At 36.0% G+C, this 21,629-nt stretch overlaps 1 protein-coding gene across 9 annotated transcripts in view; it reads right to left on the reverse strand.

The window, feature by feature from the left end:
• Positions 1-21,629, reverse strand: part of LOC142350991 (neuronal acetylcholine receptor subunit beta-4-like) — an 87,141-nt gene that overhangs the window by 22,426 nt on the left and 43,086 nt on the right. For 4 of the 9 annotated variants that reach the window (XM_075403027.1, XM_075403026.1, XM_075403025.1 and 1 more), the window contains 8 exons: positions 16,190-16,288; positions 10,257-10,387; positions 9,876-9,920; positions 9,458-9,567; positions 9,015-9,131; positions 5,939-6,043; positions 5,237-5,401; positions 4,770-4,915 (listed from right to left, as the gene is read on the reverse strand). In XM_075403027.1, coding sequence (XP_075259142.1) covers positions 4,770-4,915; positions 5,237-5,401; positions 5,939-6,043; positions 9,015-9,131; positions 9,458-9,567; positions 9,876-9,920; positions 10,257-10,387; positions 16,190-16,286 — 916 coding nt within the window. In that variant the 5' untranslated portion in view covers positions 16,287-16,288. Of the gene's footprint in view, positions 1-4,769; positions 4,916-5,236; positions 5,402-5,938; positions 6,044-9,014; positions 9,132-9,457; positions 9,568-9,875; positions 9,921-10,256; positions 10,388-16,189; positions 16,825-21,248; positions 21,303-21,440 lie in introns of those variants that run through there. The other 5 variants (XM_075403024.1, XM_075403028.1, XM_075403030.1 and 2 more) reach the window with 5 other exon arrangements.

Below are 21,629 nucleotides of genomic sequence, written 5' to 3' on the forward strand. Positions count from 1 at the left end.
GTTGAGTCCATGAGTAGCTTAGAGGTAACCCTAACCGTGTGCCATAACGTCGGGTTACTCAGGTTTTCTCTTCCAAAAATCGGGGGGTTGTACAAAATTTCGGTCCCAACTTGTAAAAATTTTCAGTTTTGACCATTTTTAAGTTTTGACGAAATTCAAGTTTTTTTCAGTTTCAAACATTATTTCTTGCTGTCTGATGGCTTTTGTAGCTGATTTGAAGTGGCAACAACAAACAATTTGAACTCAATTAGTAGAAATTTTTTTGAATCTTCATGGGTTGAAATCACTGAATCATTTAAAAAAACTTCTATTAAATGTTTCATATTGTTCTAATAAAAAAACTGGAAGAATTTTTCCTGGATGACTTGACAACAGAAATCTCAGGAGCATATTCATTGACAGAAAGCATTGTTTTGTTCCGAGATTACAGTCTAATAATCTTCAGCAGAATGAAAACAGGCTTTCAACAGAAATCGCTTTCAATAATGGGTTAGAAATTGTCAACAAATTTAGTGGTCTAGGACAAATGCAAAAAAATTAGATTTTAATTGATCATTGCTTCACCACAAAAAATCAAATTTTTTAATAAAAAGAAACATTAGAACAAATGTTTCGAAGATGATCTTTTGTCTGGGGTGTTTGTTTCATCTTTGTATTTTATAAAGAGAAAAGGGGATGCCGGAATACCTTCACCGAGATACGTAAATTTTTAAAACAGAATATGTTTAAATTGAACCTATAAAAAACATAACCACTAATTTTTTCAAAAAAGGATCGGCTACATTCCCAGGAATTTCATTATAGTGAAATGTCTTAAAACCGAAGGTCAGTTGTCGTTATCTGGGCTCAATGATTGACAATAATTTGAAATTTGACTATGAACTTATCAAAATATTGATAAAAAACGACTGCTATTAGATCAATTTACTTCTCCGAAACATGCATCGTGGACCAAAGTGACAGATAACTTAGATTAATTCTGCTTACAGTCAATTTTTCCAAACACGCGTTAAACTTCAATCTTAAAAATTTGACGTGATTAAAACAGACGTTTTCAAATGATTTTACTCGATGAATTGTATTTTATACTATTTATCGAACAAAATTTTGATTGCATAATAAATAGAGTGACAACAATAGGATTAATTTTATCAAATCAATTTGCTAGATTCCATAGAGCGACATTCGTTTTACTCAAACTGCTTTCAATTTTTTTTGCTAAGCTGATTTATGAAATTTGTTATGACATTCGGCTAAATCGAAGTTTATTTTCAGATCTGAACTTTATAAATTTTTTTAAGAGAATCAAGCAATCAACTATGATTGTCAACAAGTTACAAAAGAAAAAGATCAGGACACTCAATACGTAAACAGCCGTTTGCAATATATTCAAATCTACTTATGCAATATATAAATGTAAGAGCAATTTTTGTGAATTCCTTGTGTACCAATTGATTTTAAAACTACATTAACTTTCAATAACATAAAAGCAACAGTAGAAAAAGGGGCGATTATTGTCTTCAATCACATTACAAATTGTTCAAATTTTGATTTAGAAACATCTTGTGTACCAACTCTCATTCTATCTGAAGCTATCGTATTTTTTATAACGCTTTGACGTTGATTACTTGGCAGAGATAATAGCGTTAAAGATAAGAAGATGATGTTCGGTCTCGATAACAGTTTTTTCAAGGATAGTCTGGTTTTATTTCCTTTTTTTTTCATCTCACCTATTAATTTTGTTGAAACGAATTGTTTAAGTCAATAATATCAGTAGCCATGAAGCGAAGTGCAAGGTTTAATTGATCGCAAACAAAGATAGTAACAATTATATTAGTCCTGTGGTCTTGATATGCGATTTTCTGTTTTGACCATGTTTTGTCTGACTTTTTTACTTTTCATCATCAGAAACAAAATAAACGAACAAGTTACGCCCGTAGAGCACTAAATTCTCTCGGAGTCTTTTGGCGCACTAGACTTTAATTTTACAATTCACCGAAACTGTTTTGGAGACATAAATCCATGGTAAAAAGGGCGGTTTTTAGTCCCCCCCCCCCCCCCCCCGGTTGCTCATCATACAAAAATCTTGGTAATCATACAAGTTCATATATGATCCCCAGTAATCGTTTATGGTCATATATGATTTGCAGGATTTCCTGATAATCATACAAGGGTCATACATTTTTTTGACAAGATGCTTAAACAGTCACAATTGTCAACCCCAATTCGCCTGAAGTAAGTTGAATCATGATATCAGTTCAAGTTATCCCGAATTGGTAATGAATTTTCCTGGTTATCGTGCAAGGTCATAAATGACATTATGATTTCCTTGTAGTCATACACGGATCATAAATAGAAATTGAATTTTTCAAAAAAAGTTAAACAAAAAACATTCCATCGCGCTCCATCATTTTTATGTCACTTTACTCTGAAATTGAGAAGATTTCACTTTTTTCCTGCTAATCATACAAGGTCATATATGATTGTATGGCTACCTTATAATCATGAAAATTTTTCAAAATTGTCTTATTTTTTTATGATATCCTGATTGTCGTAGAAGGATCATATATGATGGCCCGATAATCATACAGAATCATTGATGATTTCCCAGATTGAGGTCCAGACCCAAATTTGCTTCTGATCAGATTTTCCAGACCAAAATTATCTCTGATCAGACTTTCCAGATCAAAATTATCTCTGATCAGACTTTCTAGACTGAATGAGTTCTGATCAGACTTTCCAGACCGAAGGAGTTCTGATCAGACCATTTCCAGACCATGGTCCAGACTCAAATTCAGACCATTGGCCAGACCTTAATCAGACTATGATCAGACCCAATTTCAGACCCAAGTAGCCTCTGATCAGATTAAGTCGAGACCATCTCCCCAGCTGACCACTCTGATCAAAAACACTCACAATCGCCATCCTCAGCCCTCCCGTCCTTTAACCACAACACTTAAATTGTCCACTCTCCTCCCCCTATCGAGTTGAACTCCCCTCTCATCAGCCTTCTTCTCAACCCTAACCCCATCGCTTGATCCCCACCCACAACACACTCACACACACACATACACACACACACACACAGACAAACAGACACAGACAAACCGGTTACCCCATAAACGCACACACAAAACTTACACACACGTTGGTTGAGATTTTACTGCAAAATTAGCTATAAAATAAAAGATTTGCGATGAATTTGAATAAAAAATTAGACCTCTGATCAGACCCAAGTGCGCTCGAAGTCGCCTCTGATCAGACCCAATTGCGCTCGAATTCGCCTCTGATCAGACCCAAGTAGGCTCGAAAAGATTATGATCAGACCCAATTGCGCTCGAAGTCGCCTCTGATCAGACCCAAGTGCGCTTGAAGAAGTTATGATCAGACACAATTGCGCTCGAATCCGCCTATGATCAGACCAATTGCGCTCGAATTTGCCTCTGATCAGACCCAAGGTCTCTCGAAGTAGTTTGATCAGAGAGAGATTTTACTTATGAAAAAATCTTCTAATTTTGCTATAATATATTCATTTCAAAAAAAAATGATGTTCGCAGTTTTTAATTCATCTAAGCAAAATCAAATATAAAAGTATTGCTAAAGAAAACGAAACCCAACTGTCGAGAACAAATTTTATTTAGTGTACCTTTTAGTGTATATTTCTGACTCATTGGATGAGTTTAGATAGCTTTTCATAAGAAACATCGTGGTCTCCAAAGTTTTTTCTGAAGGGGACCGGCTTCTGTTATCGGCTGGACTCCTGTTTTCTGATCAGAGCTATCGGACTTTAGATGAGTCTCTGATCAGAACGCTGCTTTATGGTTCCCTTCTGGCAGAGCCAACATCTCTCATTAAAAAAAAACAAAAAAATTGGAAAAAAATGCGCTCGAAATGGTCCCTGATGAGACCCAATTGCGTTCAAAAGCATTTCTGATCAGACCCAAGTGCGCTCGATGAGGATCTGATCAGACCTAATTGCGCTCGAAGTCGCCTCTGATCAGACAAAAGTGCGATCGAGAGGTTATGATCAGACCCAATTGCGCTCGAAGTTGCCTCTGATCAGACAAAAATGCGCTCGAAGAGGTTATGAGCAGACCCAATTGCGCTCGAACTCGCCTCTGATCAGACCCAAGTGCGCTCGAATCCGCCTTTGATCAGACTTTTCAGACCAAAATGACCTCTGATCAGACCATCTCCAGACCATGGTCGAGACTGTAGTGCGCTCGAACTTCCGAAAAGACCCTGTAATTTCGGTCTGGGAACACACGGGTGTGCGCTCGACTGGGTCTGATCATAACTCAATTTGGGTCTGGACCTCAACCTGGGTTCCTATCAATCATTCAAGAATCGTACTAAGAAATAGCGTATGATTTGTATGACATCATATATGATCCTTGTATGACTACTAAGAAGTAGTAACCCGGGCCCTCCAACTTCATCCCCTCGGCCTTGTGATTCGAAATAGCGCGACAAAAAAATGTGGTCCAGACCCTATAACTAAAATCTGGGTGGGTACCCCCTCCCCAGAAGATAAGTGTCTAATAATATTTCAACCAACTCACCCTGGGCGAACTTGATTTTATGGTAGTTATGTTTTTAGTTTCCTTTATACTATGAGAATAAACTAATAAACGGATGTACTGAGCAATAAATTTTATACACACCAATACAAGGATAAAAAATATCAAAAACCGATGATTATTCGCCACCTAAGGGTTCCAAAGCTTCGGTTCTTCAACATCGCATGAAATGTCTAACGTAGAACTAACCAATGATGGGTGTCTCGAGGGATGTGGCAGGCATCATCTCACTAACAAGAAGGAGATTGACACAGAGAGCGAGAAAGACAGTTATGGCCAGACCTATCTTCTCTCCACTCTCAGGGGGAAGCAGGAATGTCAGAGAGGCCAACAGGCTGAACAGAAAGTACTAATTCTTTTCGATATCGAGTAATCTATTTAATGTTCCCTAGGCTGAGGCCCAAAACTATATGCCAATATGTACCTGTCATCCAACAATAAATTGCATAAATACATTATTGAAAAACTTGTCACACTTTCATTTCAAGCAAACATCACAAACACACACACACACACACACACACACCCCGTCGTGCGATCAAAGTGGTCTCTTTCAGAAAATTACTTTCAAAAAATCAGAAATCACATTGGTCCCTCACTTCAGCTTTGGGCAACTTGGGGTTCAATAATTTCATGGTCCAGCATTTGAGCTATACCTTATCATGGCAGTGGGAATGACGAGGTTCTTCTCGTAGAAGAGACTTCGTCTAGTGAGATGTAGTTCATAGAAGACATCTGTGTACTCAGTCCCCTCATATGTCACTCTGTTGTTCCTAGAAGGAGTCTCACCCAATACCCACTCACCATTGATTGTGAAGTGCCTGGAAATGCAAAATGTGAGAAACCTTCATTAGACATGATGTGAGAATTTTGGTCTTAGTGGGAGTGTAAAACAGCTAGTATATAAGCCCAACCGAGTTGAAAATTGCTAAGATTGTGGCGTAAAGATTAAAAATCTTTAAACCGCGTTTCTGGAGATCATAGTTAAGATCATAGAGATCATCTTAAAGCTAAATATTTGTGATGAAGGCTGTTGGCGGTACAAGGGTAGGTTGTTATAGGAGGAAGCTATATGCGACTGACCATCTTTGATAATATTTTGACAATTAAGAAACCCAGATGACACCAGTTGTGCATTGACCCAGGTTGTCAAATGAATAATAACAATTAATGTCTGTACAGGCCAAAACAAGTTTACTATCATCAGTCTCTTTAGTATCTGAAATCTGATATATCCACCATACTCATAGAGATTTCAATTCTATAATTCATCTATATCTTTCAGGATTTGTCTCACATCTGTCACTATATCATTAATTATTACTAATTAAAAAGTAATTAAAAAGAGGAGGACTTACTTGGTGTCTAGATGTCCTCGTGTGTTCTGAATGGTGATCTCTTCCGCAGTGTTGATCCATGACCCGAATTTGAGACTGCACACCTGGGCATCGTAAGGAAAGTGCCTGCAACATTACAGCAGAGGCTAGAGACAAATGGCAACACGCCATTACTCCCGATCTCTACCAAATAGGAACCAATCCACAAGAAAATCTACAATCATTGTTTTACTTCTCGGGTTGCTTTACTAATCGAAATTTACGAACTTGATCCCGGGATGAACACCATAAATGTTTCTTGGAAACCATACGTAAGACATGTTTGGTTGTATGGCTTCTTTGATACCATACATAAGACCATACAAAAACTTAAAGGTGATCTCAAATGACGTCTTTTGAACCACGTAGTACAACAAATATATCGTAGTTGCCATCGGCCTTCAACAAAAAAATTTTTCTATGGTGCCTTGGATACCATATCTAAGACCATAGACTTTTATGGCCCATCAAAGATCATAAAACTTTTTTGTGCAACATCTTTTTTTGACACAAAAATGATTTTGAACAACGTCCTATGCGGGTTTCAGACACAAAATTGGAGATTTAAAAGTTATCCATTAAAAAATTATGGTGTCTTGGATACCATTTCCAAAACCATAGACTTTTCTGGCCCTATCCAAGATCCAGATTTGTGCAACTTCATTTTTTGACTCCAAAAAATCTTTTACAACGCATAAGGAGATTTCGGACCAAGCAACAAAAGACTAGGAAAGTTTAGGACGTTCTAGCAAGGAAATTTTGTTCAATGAGCAACATCATTGCTTCTTTCATCTCTTACTCGGCTTGCAAGATTTTGTTGGAAGTAACTATTCTCGATAAATTTTGCAGAAAATCTTGCAATATATAGAACTTTCTCGCATAAATCTCTCAAGATCTTTCACTGTTCTTTAAAACTATAAATCGTAATAAAAACGGTTAACTATGAAATTCGGAACTATGAAATTCGTTATGCCCTTTTTATAAGTATTCATGCTTGAAAATAGTCTCTTTTTCAAATCCTTCAGAATTTAACCAAACACAACTCAAGGTATTATTCTACGTTATTTCTTATTTCAAAGCATCTTGCTAGCCGCCCATACAGTGTCTTTACAACAAGAGCATACAACTAACCCGAACAATACTATATCTAAAAATTTTCAAAAATTTTGACAAAAAAATGATTGCCTAGCAAGACCTTGCACGACGGTTGCAAGATCATTCAATACGAATAATTGTCTTGCAAGAGTCCCGAAAAATCATTCGGATTAAACTCTATACTCATTGGCTCTTATCCACATCTGTTGTTTTCGGCAAGATTTTCACAAGATGAAGTTGCAAATCCATGCTGATCACGCGGAAAAACTTGTTCAGATAATTTGCATGTTTGCTATATAGATTGTAATCATACAAGATATTGAAAAATAAATGGACATTTTGAAAGATTTTGCAAAACTTTTGAAGAAAACCTAAACGATAATTCATCGTCTTGGAAGCTTTCCAACAATCTTGCACGATCTTCAAAAAAAATTCAAATTCGCCTGGGGTGAAAAAATTTAATTTAATTTATTTTACAGTTGTCGTGTTTTGAACAAGGAAACTGTAAATTTGGATACAATAGTTTATTTTCTAAATCAAAAACTGTAAGGATACCATTTTGGTGTTGTCCTTAACATTTTTTGTATTTAAATTTGAGCAGACCGTTAAATGGCAGATTGCTGCGATAGATTGTAAACGATATCTCTTTCAAAATTTTCCAACAATTGCACTGGCTTTTGCAAAGTGGAAACTAATCTTGAATAAAATTTAATCGAGCAATCAGAGACGACAAACAACTTTCTACGCAAACTTTTAATAAATGGAACAAAATACGCCAAGCTATGGCAATTAACCAAATTGGAATACAAGGAGAGAAAAATCCTACTGGCGTGTCGATGGGCGCGCTTCGCGGCAAAAATTGAGACTCAATTTTCGGATTTCATCCCACAGCGCATTGCCGAAAACAGTTGTCCGTAATTACGCTTGAACTGATGCTTGATTGTTTAAACTGTCGGCCAATTTTGTGGTAAAGTAAAGCACATAAGGGGGATTTTATACTAGGTACCTCGGGGGGGGGGGGAGACAATTACAAAAAAAACCGCTCTTTCTTTTTGTTTACGCTGAAAAATGTTTTTTTTCAATGCAATCGTTATCCAATACAGTTCATGACAGCATTCAAGTAATGGTTACGGGACTCTGTTGGAAGTCACTGAGAACTTTTGGCGTTTTTCGAGAACCGCGGAGCAATTCGAGATTTCAGTTTAAGTTATCTGCTGCAGAGTCACGTAACCATGCTTAAAAACACAAAACGCGCACGTTTTAAAATGACGAAAGTCAGCGGAAGTCCAATTCTGAATAAGTAGGAACTTCTGGCATTCTAACTTCTGGCACTGCAGACTTTCAGCATTTTAAAGCAATGCATAGAAGGAGCTATTCTCTACTGGGTACCAAGGGGGGCAATTCTTAAAAAGATCCGCTCTTTCTTTACATTTAGGCTGAATAATGCTATTTTTCAATGCCCGATACATTTCATGAAAGCATTCAAGTGTTTTTTCTCATTTTTGAAAGGTGCATTTGGGTTTTAAAAAATCTTTATTTGCAGTTTATCTGATTTTCTGAAATGTTATCTCAATCTCTCATAATTTTTACGTGAAGCAAATGTTTTTGAGCGTTTTGAACAACAGGAGAAACAATCGAAAACAGTAAAATACCCAGAATAGAAATCAAATATTTTAAAAGATAGAGGTCATAGTCGTTCATAGGCACTCAAAAACGATAATTTCCACCTAATTTTTTAGCGTTATTGGTCAGTCGCTAGCCGACTCCAAACACTTATCTTGAAGAATATTTCAAGATGATATAAATGTTTTGTCAAAATTCTTTTGCCAAATTTTTCAAGAGAATCAATGATCTGGTCTTTTTCCTGGGGAGTCCTCTCAAGCATATGGAGAGGAATTGGAGTACATAATTCCAGTGCAAATTGAGTTGGAATTAAGCAATGGTTAAAAGTGAGTTGTCTAACTTGATGTGTATGGTGCATGTGGTGACGTAAATGACAGGTGTGTCCCATTTGATGAATCCATTGTGATAGATGGCCACTGGGATCACTCCGTCCTTCTCCACCTTCGCCTGGATCACACTGTCAACAAACAGTGTTTAGGGTTTTTTGGGAAAACTTTTGATCGCCGAGGAGGATTAAAAAGCATTTTATACCCTAATAAAGGATCGTAGATAATCACCGATTTGTCGATAAATATTGCAAGATATGAACTAAAATTTCATTACAATTATATACTGCAAGATATGCATTACAAAGGTTCATCGCGAGGTCTTCCCAGATAACCGTCCGAGTACAGTTCTATAAACCTTTTGAATCGTTGAAAATTGGGGAAAACGGAAGACTATGCCGAAATTAAAAATTGGATAATGCCATAGCCTTACTCTTCTTAGAATGAGTGCTCTAACTTGTTGTATACGACGATGTCTGGCAGCCATATGTGTTTTGGCATTATTGTGATGTGGGTCAGGTTCCCATACTCCATAGGGTCCCACACAAGGTACTCGTCGTGCCAGTGCTAAAAACAGAACTAAAATTACAATTGCTAGCGACACAAGTTTGTGAACAAAAAAGAATTATTTTTGCTCGGGCTATTATTGTCAAGCTGGCCTTCAAATATGTGCCAATTGTCAAGCTAATGGAAAAACTTCATTAAAAAATATTTTTTATTAATTAGTTTTCCAAAAAGGCCTTTGGAGATATGTTTTTTTATTCTTTTAGATTTCTCAGTTGGATAGAATGAATAAATTGCATTTTTGCATATTCTATGATTCTTGGCAGCTTTCTGAGAAAGATTCATAATTGAGTAAATCACAGTTCACTTACCAGTCTCTGCCAGTAAAGGACTGTAATCTGTTCTTGTTTCACATCCTGAAACAAAAAGAAATTCTATAGTAAGAGAGGTTCGAAGTTGTCAAAAAATGTGGTTGAACTGAAATTAACAGACTGCAAATATTTTGACTCCATCTCAATTATGGCACCCAATTAAGTGGCTGTTTAACCCTCCCCGGGAACCTAGCTTGGACAGCTAGAAAGATGAGTATTTCTTAAATCTATGCATAAACTTATTAAGCAGCACTATAAAGTCTCTTCAATATGATCAACCGAGAAAAAATGGTTCGGGTATCTTGTTCAAGCGCTACATGAATTTGGAAAAAAGTCAATGGACCTCACTTAATTGATGTAATTGAAATTGATTGTACGTACTACATTAATGATCTGTTGAATGGCGAGGTCTACATTGACCTTGACAGTTCTGCTGTTGTCTAGTACTGGTCTAATTGCAGGATTGTAGCCTTGTTGTTTGAACAGGAAATTCATCAACTCCTGCGCACCCTCTGCAAACAACATCAACACAAGTTAATTTGGGAAACCTGTTTTGAGAAAAAAAATTGTTTGTTAAAGGAATATGATCTTTGAGTCAATAGGACTTTAAAATTGCACTTTTTTCTACAAAATTTTTCGACGTCTATCTTGCAAGATCTTGCAATGTTCTTGCAAGATAGGCGTCCGGATCTTGCATCTTGCATCTTGCAAGATAAGCGTCATTTGCAAGAATCTTGCAAGATAAGCGTCATTTGCAAGAATCTTGCAAGATAAGCGTCATTTGCAAGAATCTTGCAAGATGAGCGTCATTTGCAAGAATCTTGCAAGATAAGCGTCATTTGCAAGAATCTTGCAAGATGAGCGTCATTTGCAAGAATCTTGCAAGATAAGCGTCATTTGCAAGAATCTTGCAAGATGAGCGTCATTTGCAAGAATCTTGCAAGATAAGCGTCATTTGCAAGAATCTTGCAAGATAAGCGTCATTTGCAAGAATCTTGCAAGATAAGCGTCATTTGCAAGAATCTTGCAAGATAAGCGTCATTTGCAAGAATCTTGCAAGATGAGCGTCATTTGCAAGAATCTTGCAAGATAAGCGTCATTTGCAAGAATCTTGCAAGATAAGCGTCATTTGCAAGAATCTTGCAAGATAAGCGTCATTTGCTAGAATCTTGCAAGATAAGCGTCATTTGCAAGAATCTTGCAAGATAAGCGGCGGAGTTCGTCTAGGGTAGTGATCAACCGAGTAAGGCAAAAAACATGGTTACTCTCATCCAGACAAAATGCAGCCACATGATCCATCCCATCGGGACAAAGATCGGCAATTGTAAAACTTATCCAGACAAAAAATAACAACAATAAATAAACCCATCCACACTATAATACGCCACTATACACTTTTTAAATTCGCTTTCATACCTAATCTCTTTTACAGTGCTCTAAACATTTTTGGCAGACTCAGTCAGCTGACAAACCATTATTAAGGTTTAAGGAGACATAGACTTGGTAGCTCTTCTTGGTAAACAAAAAACACATCCCTCTTTGTTCAGTTTTGTTTGTGTCAAAAATAAAGAACAACATTCTGGGACTTGTTACTTGCAGCATGAAAGGATTGATTTCAAAGAACGGAGGAATTTTCAGCCCTAAGGAACGAAAAGTGTAAATCAGTGTAACAAGTGTATTCATAGCTTGTAATCCACATCCACCGTATTGGGTTCACATTTTATTTAGTCTCTATATTGAGTGGATTTAGTGGTCGGATCAAAACTAAAGGCACGTTACAAAATTTTGTCTCCATGTGAGGTTGAATTTTATTTCACTCGAATTTTTCAGTCGAAAATATTATAACTTTATTTTTATGAAATATGGTCCATCGATGGGCTTATAAAATAACTATGATCCATCAATGAGATTCACTGGGTCTCCAACCCGGGTAAAAAGTGAATCATTTAACTATATCAACCTAAAAGGTGTTGTATTGTTCCATCTGGGAAAATTTATCTTAAAAAAATTCCTGTCAGATTTCAACTTGATCAGAACTTACACAGCATGGACAGTAGTGATTCAGTTCTTTCATGGTGTAAGAGCTGGTAAACATTTCCAAAAACTCAATCCAATAATCAATCCAAAAAATATCACGCAAAATTTTAAAATAAGTAATAAAATGATCGTCAGATCTTCTATAAAAAACAGCTCTTAGCTGATTTTGCATAATATAATGTTTTCATATCAAAAATACATAACCTGCTTTATCAAATCCGGTACCATAAAAGTTCTTAAAACAGATTCTTCACTATGAAAAAAATTCATCCGAACTTTTGTCAAAAAAATTAGCGAACAAAGAGCAAAAAAAATAGTGTTGAACGTAATGCCAAGTTTGTAAATTGGAAAAATGCTCACTTCAATTTTTTTTTTCAAATAAGCTCATTGAATCAGAATCAGAAGTTGCCCGCCGTTTCCTAGGCTTTAAAATGCGCTTCTGTCGCTTCCAAGCTCTATAAGCCTCCGAAAGTCCATCAGGTAACAGCCCCTCAAACAAAGGAAGCTTCTTTCGGGCAATCTGCCGGGGATCCCTGGCTCCGTCGCCGAAGCTTTCGAGAGGAATCACCCGAACCATGCCGTGAGGAAACTTCTCCTCTGGAGGAGGACTCTCGGGAGTAGTGCGTACAGACATTTTGTTACTCCCCTCAAGCCTGAATGCTCAGTATTTGTAAAAAATACGATACAATTCGAAACCGGCAAACTTTGCACCAATGATTCTAAAGTATCTCAATTATGTATAACGAATTCAATTCAAAAATCGAGAGAAACTCATCAGCCACGGTAAATGAACCGGACTATAAAGACAATTCTCAAGCAGAGACGTGCGTATATTGGCGCAACACATAAGTATACTAAAAGAAAAACACAGCGGGAGTTCGATCCCCCAACGCGCCGCAGCTGTCTCGAGCAACAAACAAAGCTGATTAATTCTCATCCCTTCCTCTAGTTTTAGTTTAATTCAATCTCTTTTTTTTTCTGTCCTTTTTTACCTACTTATTCTTTCTTTTTTTCCCGATCCCTGACAAAACTTACCTTTATGCCTAACAATGTTCAATAACAACTGCAAACACGGCTAGCCAGAAGTAATCAACGACAAGTAATCGCAATCAGGAAAAGCCAGTAAAAACCCTCCACGGTGTTTAAAATGGCTTCGTACCCAAGTAACAATGTACAGTTTAGAACCAATTTCCCAAATTCAAACTCAAACTCAAAACTCTTCAAGCTGCTGCTGTAATAAACTTGATTGTTAATGGTTGTACATGAATTTCAATTGCGAGTTTTTTTTCAAATAAGCTCATGCTGGTCAATATCAATTCCGAGAACTGACCGTTCAATCAGGTATGACTCAATAAGAGAAATTATAATTTACGGTCGGCCAAGCAACAGTTGAGAAGAAGGGCAGTGTTGAGAAAGGTAACATTTTTCTTCGTCTTTTTTCTCAATGTACGTGGTTTTCTGCTCGACTGGTTTCGAAACTTCAAAGTTGAATCAATGCAACTCTATTTTTTGTTAATTTTTACCACTACTGAACTGATGGGCTTGCATTCGGCTAGTATTTTGCAGTAATTTAGAGAAAAAACCCTTTCCACCTCGTCATAAACACGCAGTTTTTTTTTCTGTTTGAGGTCAAATTCTGTAAAGGACTACAGACATTCCGTTGCAATGGGTTGCTCATCACCATGAGAATAATTGGATTGCCCAGGCACTAATGTGATGCCAAGTCTGTGATTTCAGGATAGTATTTTTTTCGTTCTTTCCTCAATTGGTTGAGTTCTCTAATTTCTTTCCTCAATTGGAAGAGTTCTCTGTTGTTATGAATATTAACGCCCCTTAAAGAACTAATCTTGTTAGAGAACTGCCAAAAACACACTAAAAGACAAGGTTAAGATTAAACAGATCGTAATTTTGCGGAGAAATACGCAGGAAGTATTTTGTTTCCTTTGCAAATAAAAAATCTGATTGGAGTTTTTTTATTTTTGTTCAAGGAGTTTTTAAGTTGATAGTCATCCAGAGGCCAAAGCAAAGATTAAATCAGAAAATCACCTGAAGCATCAAGAGCAGCTATAAGGATTAAGAACTAAAAAGAATGAATTTCTCCTCGCGTTATAATAATTTCTATTGTTCTCGGATCAAGTAGCCCATAATTGGCCTATATTTCGCATATTCGAGAAAATTATTTTTTTTCAAAAAATTGACTTTGAAATAGATTATATATAGATTTTATAACTAACAGAGAACATATTTGAAATTAGAACTTTATGCAATCTATTATGCACACAAAACAGTTTGTTCCAGAAAAGAATGAAAACCTCCAAAAAACACAAGCGAAACATTTCAAAGTTGTTTGTTCATTTTCTCATTCTCCAAAAAGTGGATTGGTATACTTTCCTGGAATTAAAAACTCAATGATGTAGTAACAAGATACTCTATAGTTGTAGAAATTACTTTCATTGTACAGAAAATTAAATATTTTTTCAATTCCTTTGGATGAAAATTTAGCTACCGTTTTTTTGTTTGGGTTATTTTGGAAACATATTCAGTTTGACAAGTGCGAAAATTTTAAATAGTTACTTAGAGGAGGAGAAGGTAAAAAACTGATTTATTCAACAAAGAAGAGGTAAACTTTGCAAAAACTTGATGTTCAAACTCAACCCCTTTTTGTTTTCAAGACAGTAAGTTGTTCTGTCATGTGTTCACTCTCACTTCTCATTTTTGTTTTATTATTTCAACTTTGAGTGACTTTCAGCTGTGTTCCTGTTGTTACCTGTGTCTAGGCATGGAGAAACTAGAGAAAACACAAAAAACTGTCGCCAACAAAAATCAAATAAAATTAGGTGATCGAGTGGAAGCAACAAAAGATTCCTGCCAAGTGGAAAAAACTAAGAGTAAATCTCTGATGGTAGATTTTTCGAGCTTTAAGTTATAATATTTGATGTAATTTATGTAATCTGATACTTTGCTAAAGGAAATCTACATGCCCAGGTTAAGGTCCCAGAACCAAGCAACCTCTGATCAGGCTATCTTCAGCCTTCACTCTCTGATTTCAATTTTTTGTGTGCGATTTTTTTGCGATCGTAGCCATACCGAGCCGGGGACAAAAGATCTTTGATCAGACCTTAGTGCGACCACTTTTTTGTGATATTTTTGCGCAACCAAATTTCTTACGTGGCCATTGTTTCAGTGCGACTTTCATGCGATCAGGGCATTTGGTGTGACTCTGATGCGACTGTTATAAACAAAAACCGTGTGCGACTTTTAGGCGACCAAAAACTGAAATCAAATAAACGGTTTTAAAAGTTGCTGATTTTTTTTGACTTGTTTTTGAGGCTGACCAGTTCAGACAACAATGAATGGTTATTTTTATCTCGTTGTTTTTTTTTAGTTTGCCAATTAAGAAATTCGATAAGATTCCTTAGCTTTCTCAATTTCAAGATACAGTGAAAAACTTGATTGGGACGATGGTTCTAATGCTTTTTATGATCTTGAGCGTTCGCCACATTTGCAGATAAGGCTGCAGATTTGAAAAAAAAATGTCATGAAAGGCTATTTCGTTGCACCGGTCACGTTCAAAAAATATAAGATACTTGCGCGGCGGTGATCAATTCTATTAAGGGTCGCACTTTTATGCGACCATTGTCCAGATTACGTCCCGAATTTAGTTTTCGATCAGACCCAAATTCGACCACTTTTCAGACTGTCGTGTAACCGCAACCCTTTCCCGACTCTATAATTTGGAACGCACGAGACCCCTGCGTCTGATCAGAGGTGGCTTGGGTCTGAGACGTTGACTTGTGTGTACATTCATCCCTTAGAGCGCATTGTTTACTATAGATTCTTGGGTTTGTTCCATACCTAGTTCAGAAATTGTTGTTCCCTGTGTCTGAAACCAAACATACCGACGATTTCTTACGCTGAAAATCGTAAAGTCGAAAACAAATAATTTCTTGTGTCCTTCTTCTAGACCAGGAATTTCGGCGCCCTTTTACTTTTTAAATAGCAATATGCCTTATAACAGCACCTAATTTGTAATGGTGGTCTTAAGCGACACGGGGGTGGGGCTGTGAAAAAGAATAAGTCCAATTTATTAAAATAAAAATACATATGACTGTCGGTGAAAATGACATATTTTCAATGAGCCTTTTTACGACTTACCATTACTTTCCGACTCTTAAACAACAATGAAACCACTATCTGACAAATTTGCTGAAAAGAAAAACTAATGGAAAAACTAACTGAAAAAAATATTAAGAGATTTAAGACAAAAAGTAACTCACTGCTTCCTTCGGCATTGTCGACTCCAACAGACGCAAGTGTGAACAAACAGCCTAATTGGAGGTAGAAACAGGTGAGGAGTAGCCAGGCAAGTCTCATTGCTGAAAAGACAACACTACCTCTCTTCACCATCATATTTGACCTCATTCTGAGATAATCGGGGTCAAATAGGGCGAATTTCACAGACAAGTTGGAGTGTATCAATTTGTAATATCAAAACTAGTTAGCGTAATTGTTTTTATTGGAATAGAGCTCTTGTAACTGGTCACGCGGGACAATAATTTGTTAGAATTGATAAATATTGAAAATACAATATGGAGAATATTGTAGTATTAATAACCCTTGACGTAAATTGCTTTTGTGTTTTGAGTCGACCAGAAAATTTTGGTAATTTGAAGATAAATTATTGTTAGACCTGAACTTTTCTTTGAAATAAATGTTGGTACATAACATTATGATGTTGGCATTAATTGCATGAAATTGAAAATTGTACTGGACCAAGTCATAAATTATGAATAAGTACTAACTAGAGGGGAAAATCTAGCTCAAAGAGCAAAAATTGTATACGAAAAAAACTATATATAATACCAGTGGTCGTAAACATATTGATTATAAGTACTATCAAAATTCACTGTTTGTAGTCAGTAATTTGTCCCCACCCCTACAATGGAATATCTAGTCTCTCCTGCGGCTAATTGATTTAAAATGCACACTTTTTCACCAAAAAATGTTAAGGTGGCGCTACAAAACCCTGAAATAGTCGCGAAGTCCTGGAAACCTAATGCTCTTGCATTAGGAACAACATATCAATTGAAAATTTATTTAAGTGATAGACTTTTGCACAATATTTTTGTTACCCTTTGCAGAAATTTTACTTGAATGACAGGCATTTAGGGCAAAGTGAGTCTGATGAAGTTCATATTAAGTATGGTCCTGGGGATGAATGTTAGGCTTATATATTATCCAGCGCCGTTTATAATTAAGCCAGAGAGTTGTAAAGTCAATGACAGTATGCAATCGAACTCATTTTTTTGAAAAAAAGGATACAACTGGAAAGTTTTGACCTCTGATACTTTAGATCTAATCTATAAAAGAACGATTATAGACAGCATTTCATATCAGTTTTAAATTAAAATTTCGGTTAAATCTGACTGACTGGGTCAAGCAAAAACATAGAATCGCTAGAATTTGGCTATGCTTAAGAATCAATACGAACAAAAGCATGCGAAATTGACATTATCGATTTGTTGAAACTGATTACTGTAACTCCCGTAGTCATAAGTCGACAGTTATCTTGTAAGAAATTTGCGAAAAAACGTATAATCTCGCAAGATATCTTGCAAGATCTTGGAAGATAATCGTCCAATCTTGCATTATCTTGCAAGATAACCGTCTTCACGCGAGATTCTTACAATATATCCCTCTCGCATGCAAGAGCCTTGCAAGATAACCGTCCATTTTGTAAGACTCTTGCGAGAAAATGGTTATCTTGTATGAATCTTGCAAGAGTTTTGCAGGATAACCGTTCTCTAGCAAGATCTTGCGAGATAACTGTCCTTTGCAAGATCTTGCAAGATAACCGTCATTTGCTAGGATCTTGGACGATCGTAAAAAAACGAAAAAAAACTATATATAATACCAGTCGTCGTAAACATATTGATTATAAGTACTATCAAAATTGACTGTTTGTAGTCAGTAATTTGTCCACACCCCTACAATGGAATATCTAGTCTCTCCTGCGGCTGATTGATTTAAAATGCACACTTTTTCACCAAAAAATATTTAGGTGGCGCTACAAAACCCTGAAATAGTCGCGAAGTCCTGGAAACCTAATGCTCTTGCATTAGGAACAACATATCAATTGAAAATTTATTTAAGTGATAGACTTTTGCACAATATTTTTGTTACCCTTTGCAGAAATTTTACTTGAATGACAGGCATTTAGGGCAAAGTGAGTCTGATGAAGTTCATATTAAGTATGTTCCTAGGGATGAATGTTAGGCTTATATATTATCCAGCGCCGTTTATAATTAAGCCAGAGAGTTGTAAAGTCAATGACAGTATGCAATCGAACTCATTTTTTTGAAAAAAGGATACAACTGGAAAGTTTTGACCTCTAATACTTTAGATCTAATCTATAAAAGAACGATTATAGATAGCATTTCGTATCAGTTTTAAATTAAAATTTCGGTTAAATCTGACTGACTGGGTCAAGCAAAAACATAGAATCGCTAGAGTTCGGCTATGCTTAAGAATCAATACGACTAAAAGCATGCGAAATTGACATTATCGATTTGTTGAAACTGATTACTGTAACTCCCGTAGTCATAAGTCGACAGCAATCTTGTAAGAATTTTGCGAAAAAACGTATAATCTCGCAAGATATCTTGCAATATCTTGAAAGATAATCGTCCCATCTTGCAAGATCTTGCAAGATAACCGTCTTCACACGAGATTCTTACAATATATCCCTCTCGCATGCAAGAGCCTTGCAAGATAACCGTCCATTTTGTAAGACTCTTGCGAGAAAAATGGTTATCTTGTATGAATCTTGCAAGCGTTTTGCAGGATAACCGTTCTCTAGCAAGATCTTGCGAGATAACTGTCCTTTGCAAGATCTTGCAAGATAACCGTCATTTGCTAGGATCTTGGACGATTGTAAAAAATACGAAAAAAAAACTATATATAATACCAGTCGTCGTAAACATATTGATTATAAGTACTATCAAAATTGACTGTTTGTAGTCAGTAATTTGTCCACACCCCTACAATGGAATATCTAGTCTCTCCTGCGGCTGATTGATTTAAAATGCACACTTTTTCACCAAAAAATATTTAGGTGGCGCTACAAAACCCTGAAATAGTCGCGAAGTCCTGGAAACCTAATGCTCTTGCATTAGGAACAACATATCAATTGAAAATTTTTTTAAGTGATAGACTTTTGCACAATATTTTTGTTACCCTTTGCAGAAATTTTACTTGAATGACAGGCATTTTGGGCAAAGTGAGTCTGATGAAGTTCATATTAAGTATGGTCCTGGGGATGAATGTTAGGCTTATATATTATCCAGCGCCGTTTATAATTAAGCCAGAGAGTTGTAAAGTCAATGACAGTATGCAATCGAACTCATTTTTTTGAAAAAAAGGATACAACTGGAAAGTTTTGACCTCTGATACTTTAGATCTAATCTATAAAAGAACGATTATAGATAGCATTTCGTATCAGTTTTAAATTAAAATTTCGGTTAAATCTGACTGACTGGGTCAAGCAAAAACATAGAATCGCTAGAGTTCGGCTATGCTTAAGAATCAATACGACTAAAAGCATGCGAAATTGACATTATCGATTTGTTGAAACTGATTACTGTAACTCCCGTAGTCATAAGTCGACAGCAATCTTGTAAGAATTTTGCGAAAAAACGTATAATCTCGCAAGATATCTTGCAATATCTTGGAAGATAATCGTCCCATCTTGCAAGATCTTGCAAGATAACCGTCTTCACACGAGATTCTTACAATATATCCCTCTCGCATGCAAGAGCCTTGCAAGATAACCGTCCATTTTGTAAGACTCTTGCGAGAAAAATGGTTATCTTGTATGAATCTTGCAAGCGTTTTGCAGGATAACCGTTCTCTAGCAAGATCTTGCTAGATAAATCTCCTTTGCAAGATCTTGCAAGATAACCGTCATTTGCTAGGATCTTGGACGATCGAACGAGACAACCGTCGTTGTTTGCTTAGGGTCCTGGACATTACGTGCGGAAATTTAGCACATCACTAAGATGATTTTGAGAAGTAGAAAATAAATTAACCACAGGAGCATGCTTCCTGCGTTTATTTTTGAGTTTAGTGTGCAATGTCGCTTAAGTTTTTGTTGGTCTTTGTATCGAAAGGGTAATCAAAACTAGAATTTCAAACTTTTTTATCGGTATGATATTTTGCCAAGTGCGGCAACATATTTAATTTTTTACACTTCCCATGAGGACAAATTAAGTCTGATTTTGCTGTACTTCCAAAATGGAGGGAAAAAATGAACTGTAGGCTACAACATAGTGATATTTTCTTAACAATTCGTTAAAAACGCAGAAGCAAGAAATGGATATTAAATTTTGAAGTAGAAAAACTCAGCATGGGATACCAAACAGCAGATTGACCAGCAAATCTACTATGGGTGACAATTAAATTCATAAAGGTCTCACAATGATCAAGGATTGATACTGCGAAAATTCTCAAAATGATCAACAAAGATGAACCGAGTAAAATTTCAAAACAAAGAGCCAGCTCTGACAAAAATGTCGGAGTTTTTTAAAAAACGCAAAAAACACAATTTTTGAAAACAAATATAAAAACCCATTTCATAAATATATAGCCCTTTCGAGCGCTTGTGAAATGCAGAAAAACTTACTTTTAACCAAAAATTGTGTTGCATAATAATGTTTTTGCACATTTAGTTTTATTTAAAAATGCATTTTCTTTAAAAGAAATATTAAGCGCTAAAGAAAATGTAGCTTATCGAGAAAACAATCGTCTACGTTGCGAATTACTAATAAAAAGTATTTAAGCAATTATGGGACCGAAATTAATAGCAGCTGTGATCTTGAATTTGCATGCGTGCTTTATGAGTAAACAATCAAACAGCTGAGAACTGCGATTACCTGCTATTTGCGAAACAAAAATTATTTCAAGATTTTCTGTGTTGTTCACTTTACGTGGAACAATACGACACAAAAGAAGTTGTCAACTGCCGCATATTTTTTCCGCGTAGTAGTTTTTCGTATTAGACACACAAATAAAATTTTTTCCTAGACCTTTACTGGTTAAGAATTCAATGAGAGTGGCGTTGATTTTACCAAAGAACTTTTTCGAAAAAAAAACAAGGAAATATAAATTTTACTATAGCACAATGAAAGCGCAATCAAGAATTTTTTTTTACTTTTAAAGAAAAATACGCAACAGAGATTATGTATATTTCAGATTTTATTCCTCTTTTAAGAAATTGGTTGTTGAGTATTCTGAATATTTCAAACTCATAATTTGATGTCTAATTTTTGGGTTGCTAACCTCTTTTGGAACAGCCAAGCCAACTGTGCAACTTTTGAAGGAACTAATTTAATAAACTGCTCCTAAATTCAGCGTCCGTTATCGCAACTGCTAACCAGCAATTGACCGCTTTTAGGGAAACGGTACAAGTTTAATCAGGGAAAAAGTCAGAATTTTGCGCGCTCTAATCAGGAATATTCAAAAATATAGTACCTGTTTCAATCATTCAGACATAGAAGACAGGAAGCAAGAACTTCTTTCCCAAAGACAAATTCTCTGAGATTCCATTTTTAATAACTTTATTTGGAGCAAAGAATAGTTTTAAATGTCACAGTAATGTTTGTAGTATCTATTTTTTTCACTACATGTACCAAGATTTCATAATCTACGCTACTCATAATA

The sequence above is a fragment of the Convolutriloba macropyga genome, chromosome 12 (genome assembly GCF_964194025.1).
Source record: "Convolutriloba macropyga chromosome 12, txConMacr16.3, whole genome shotgun sequence".
Lineage (NCBI taxonomy): Eukaryota > Metazoa > Xenacoelomorpha > Acoela > Convolutidae > Convolutriloba > Convolutriloba macropyga.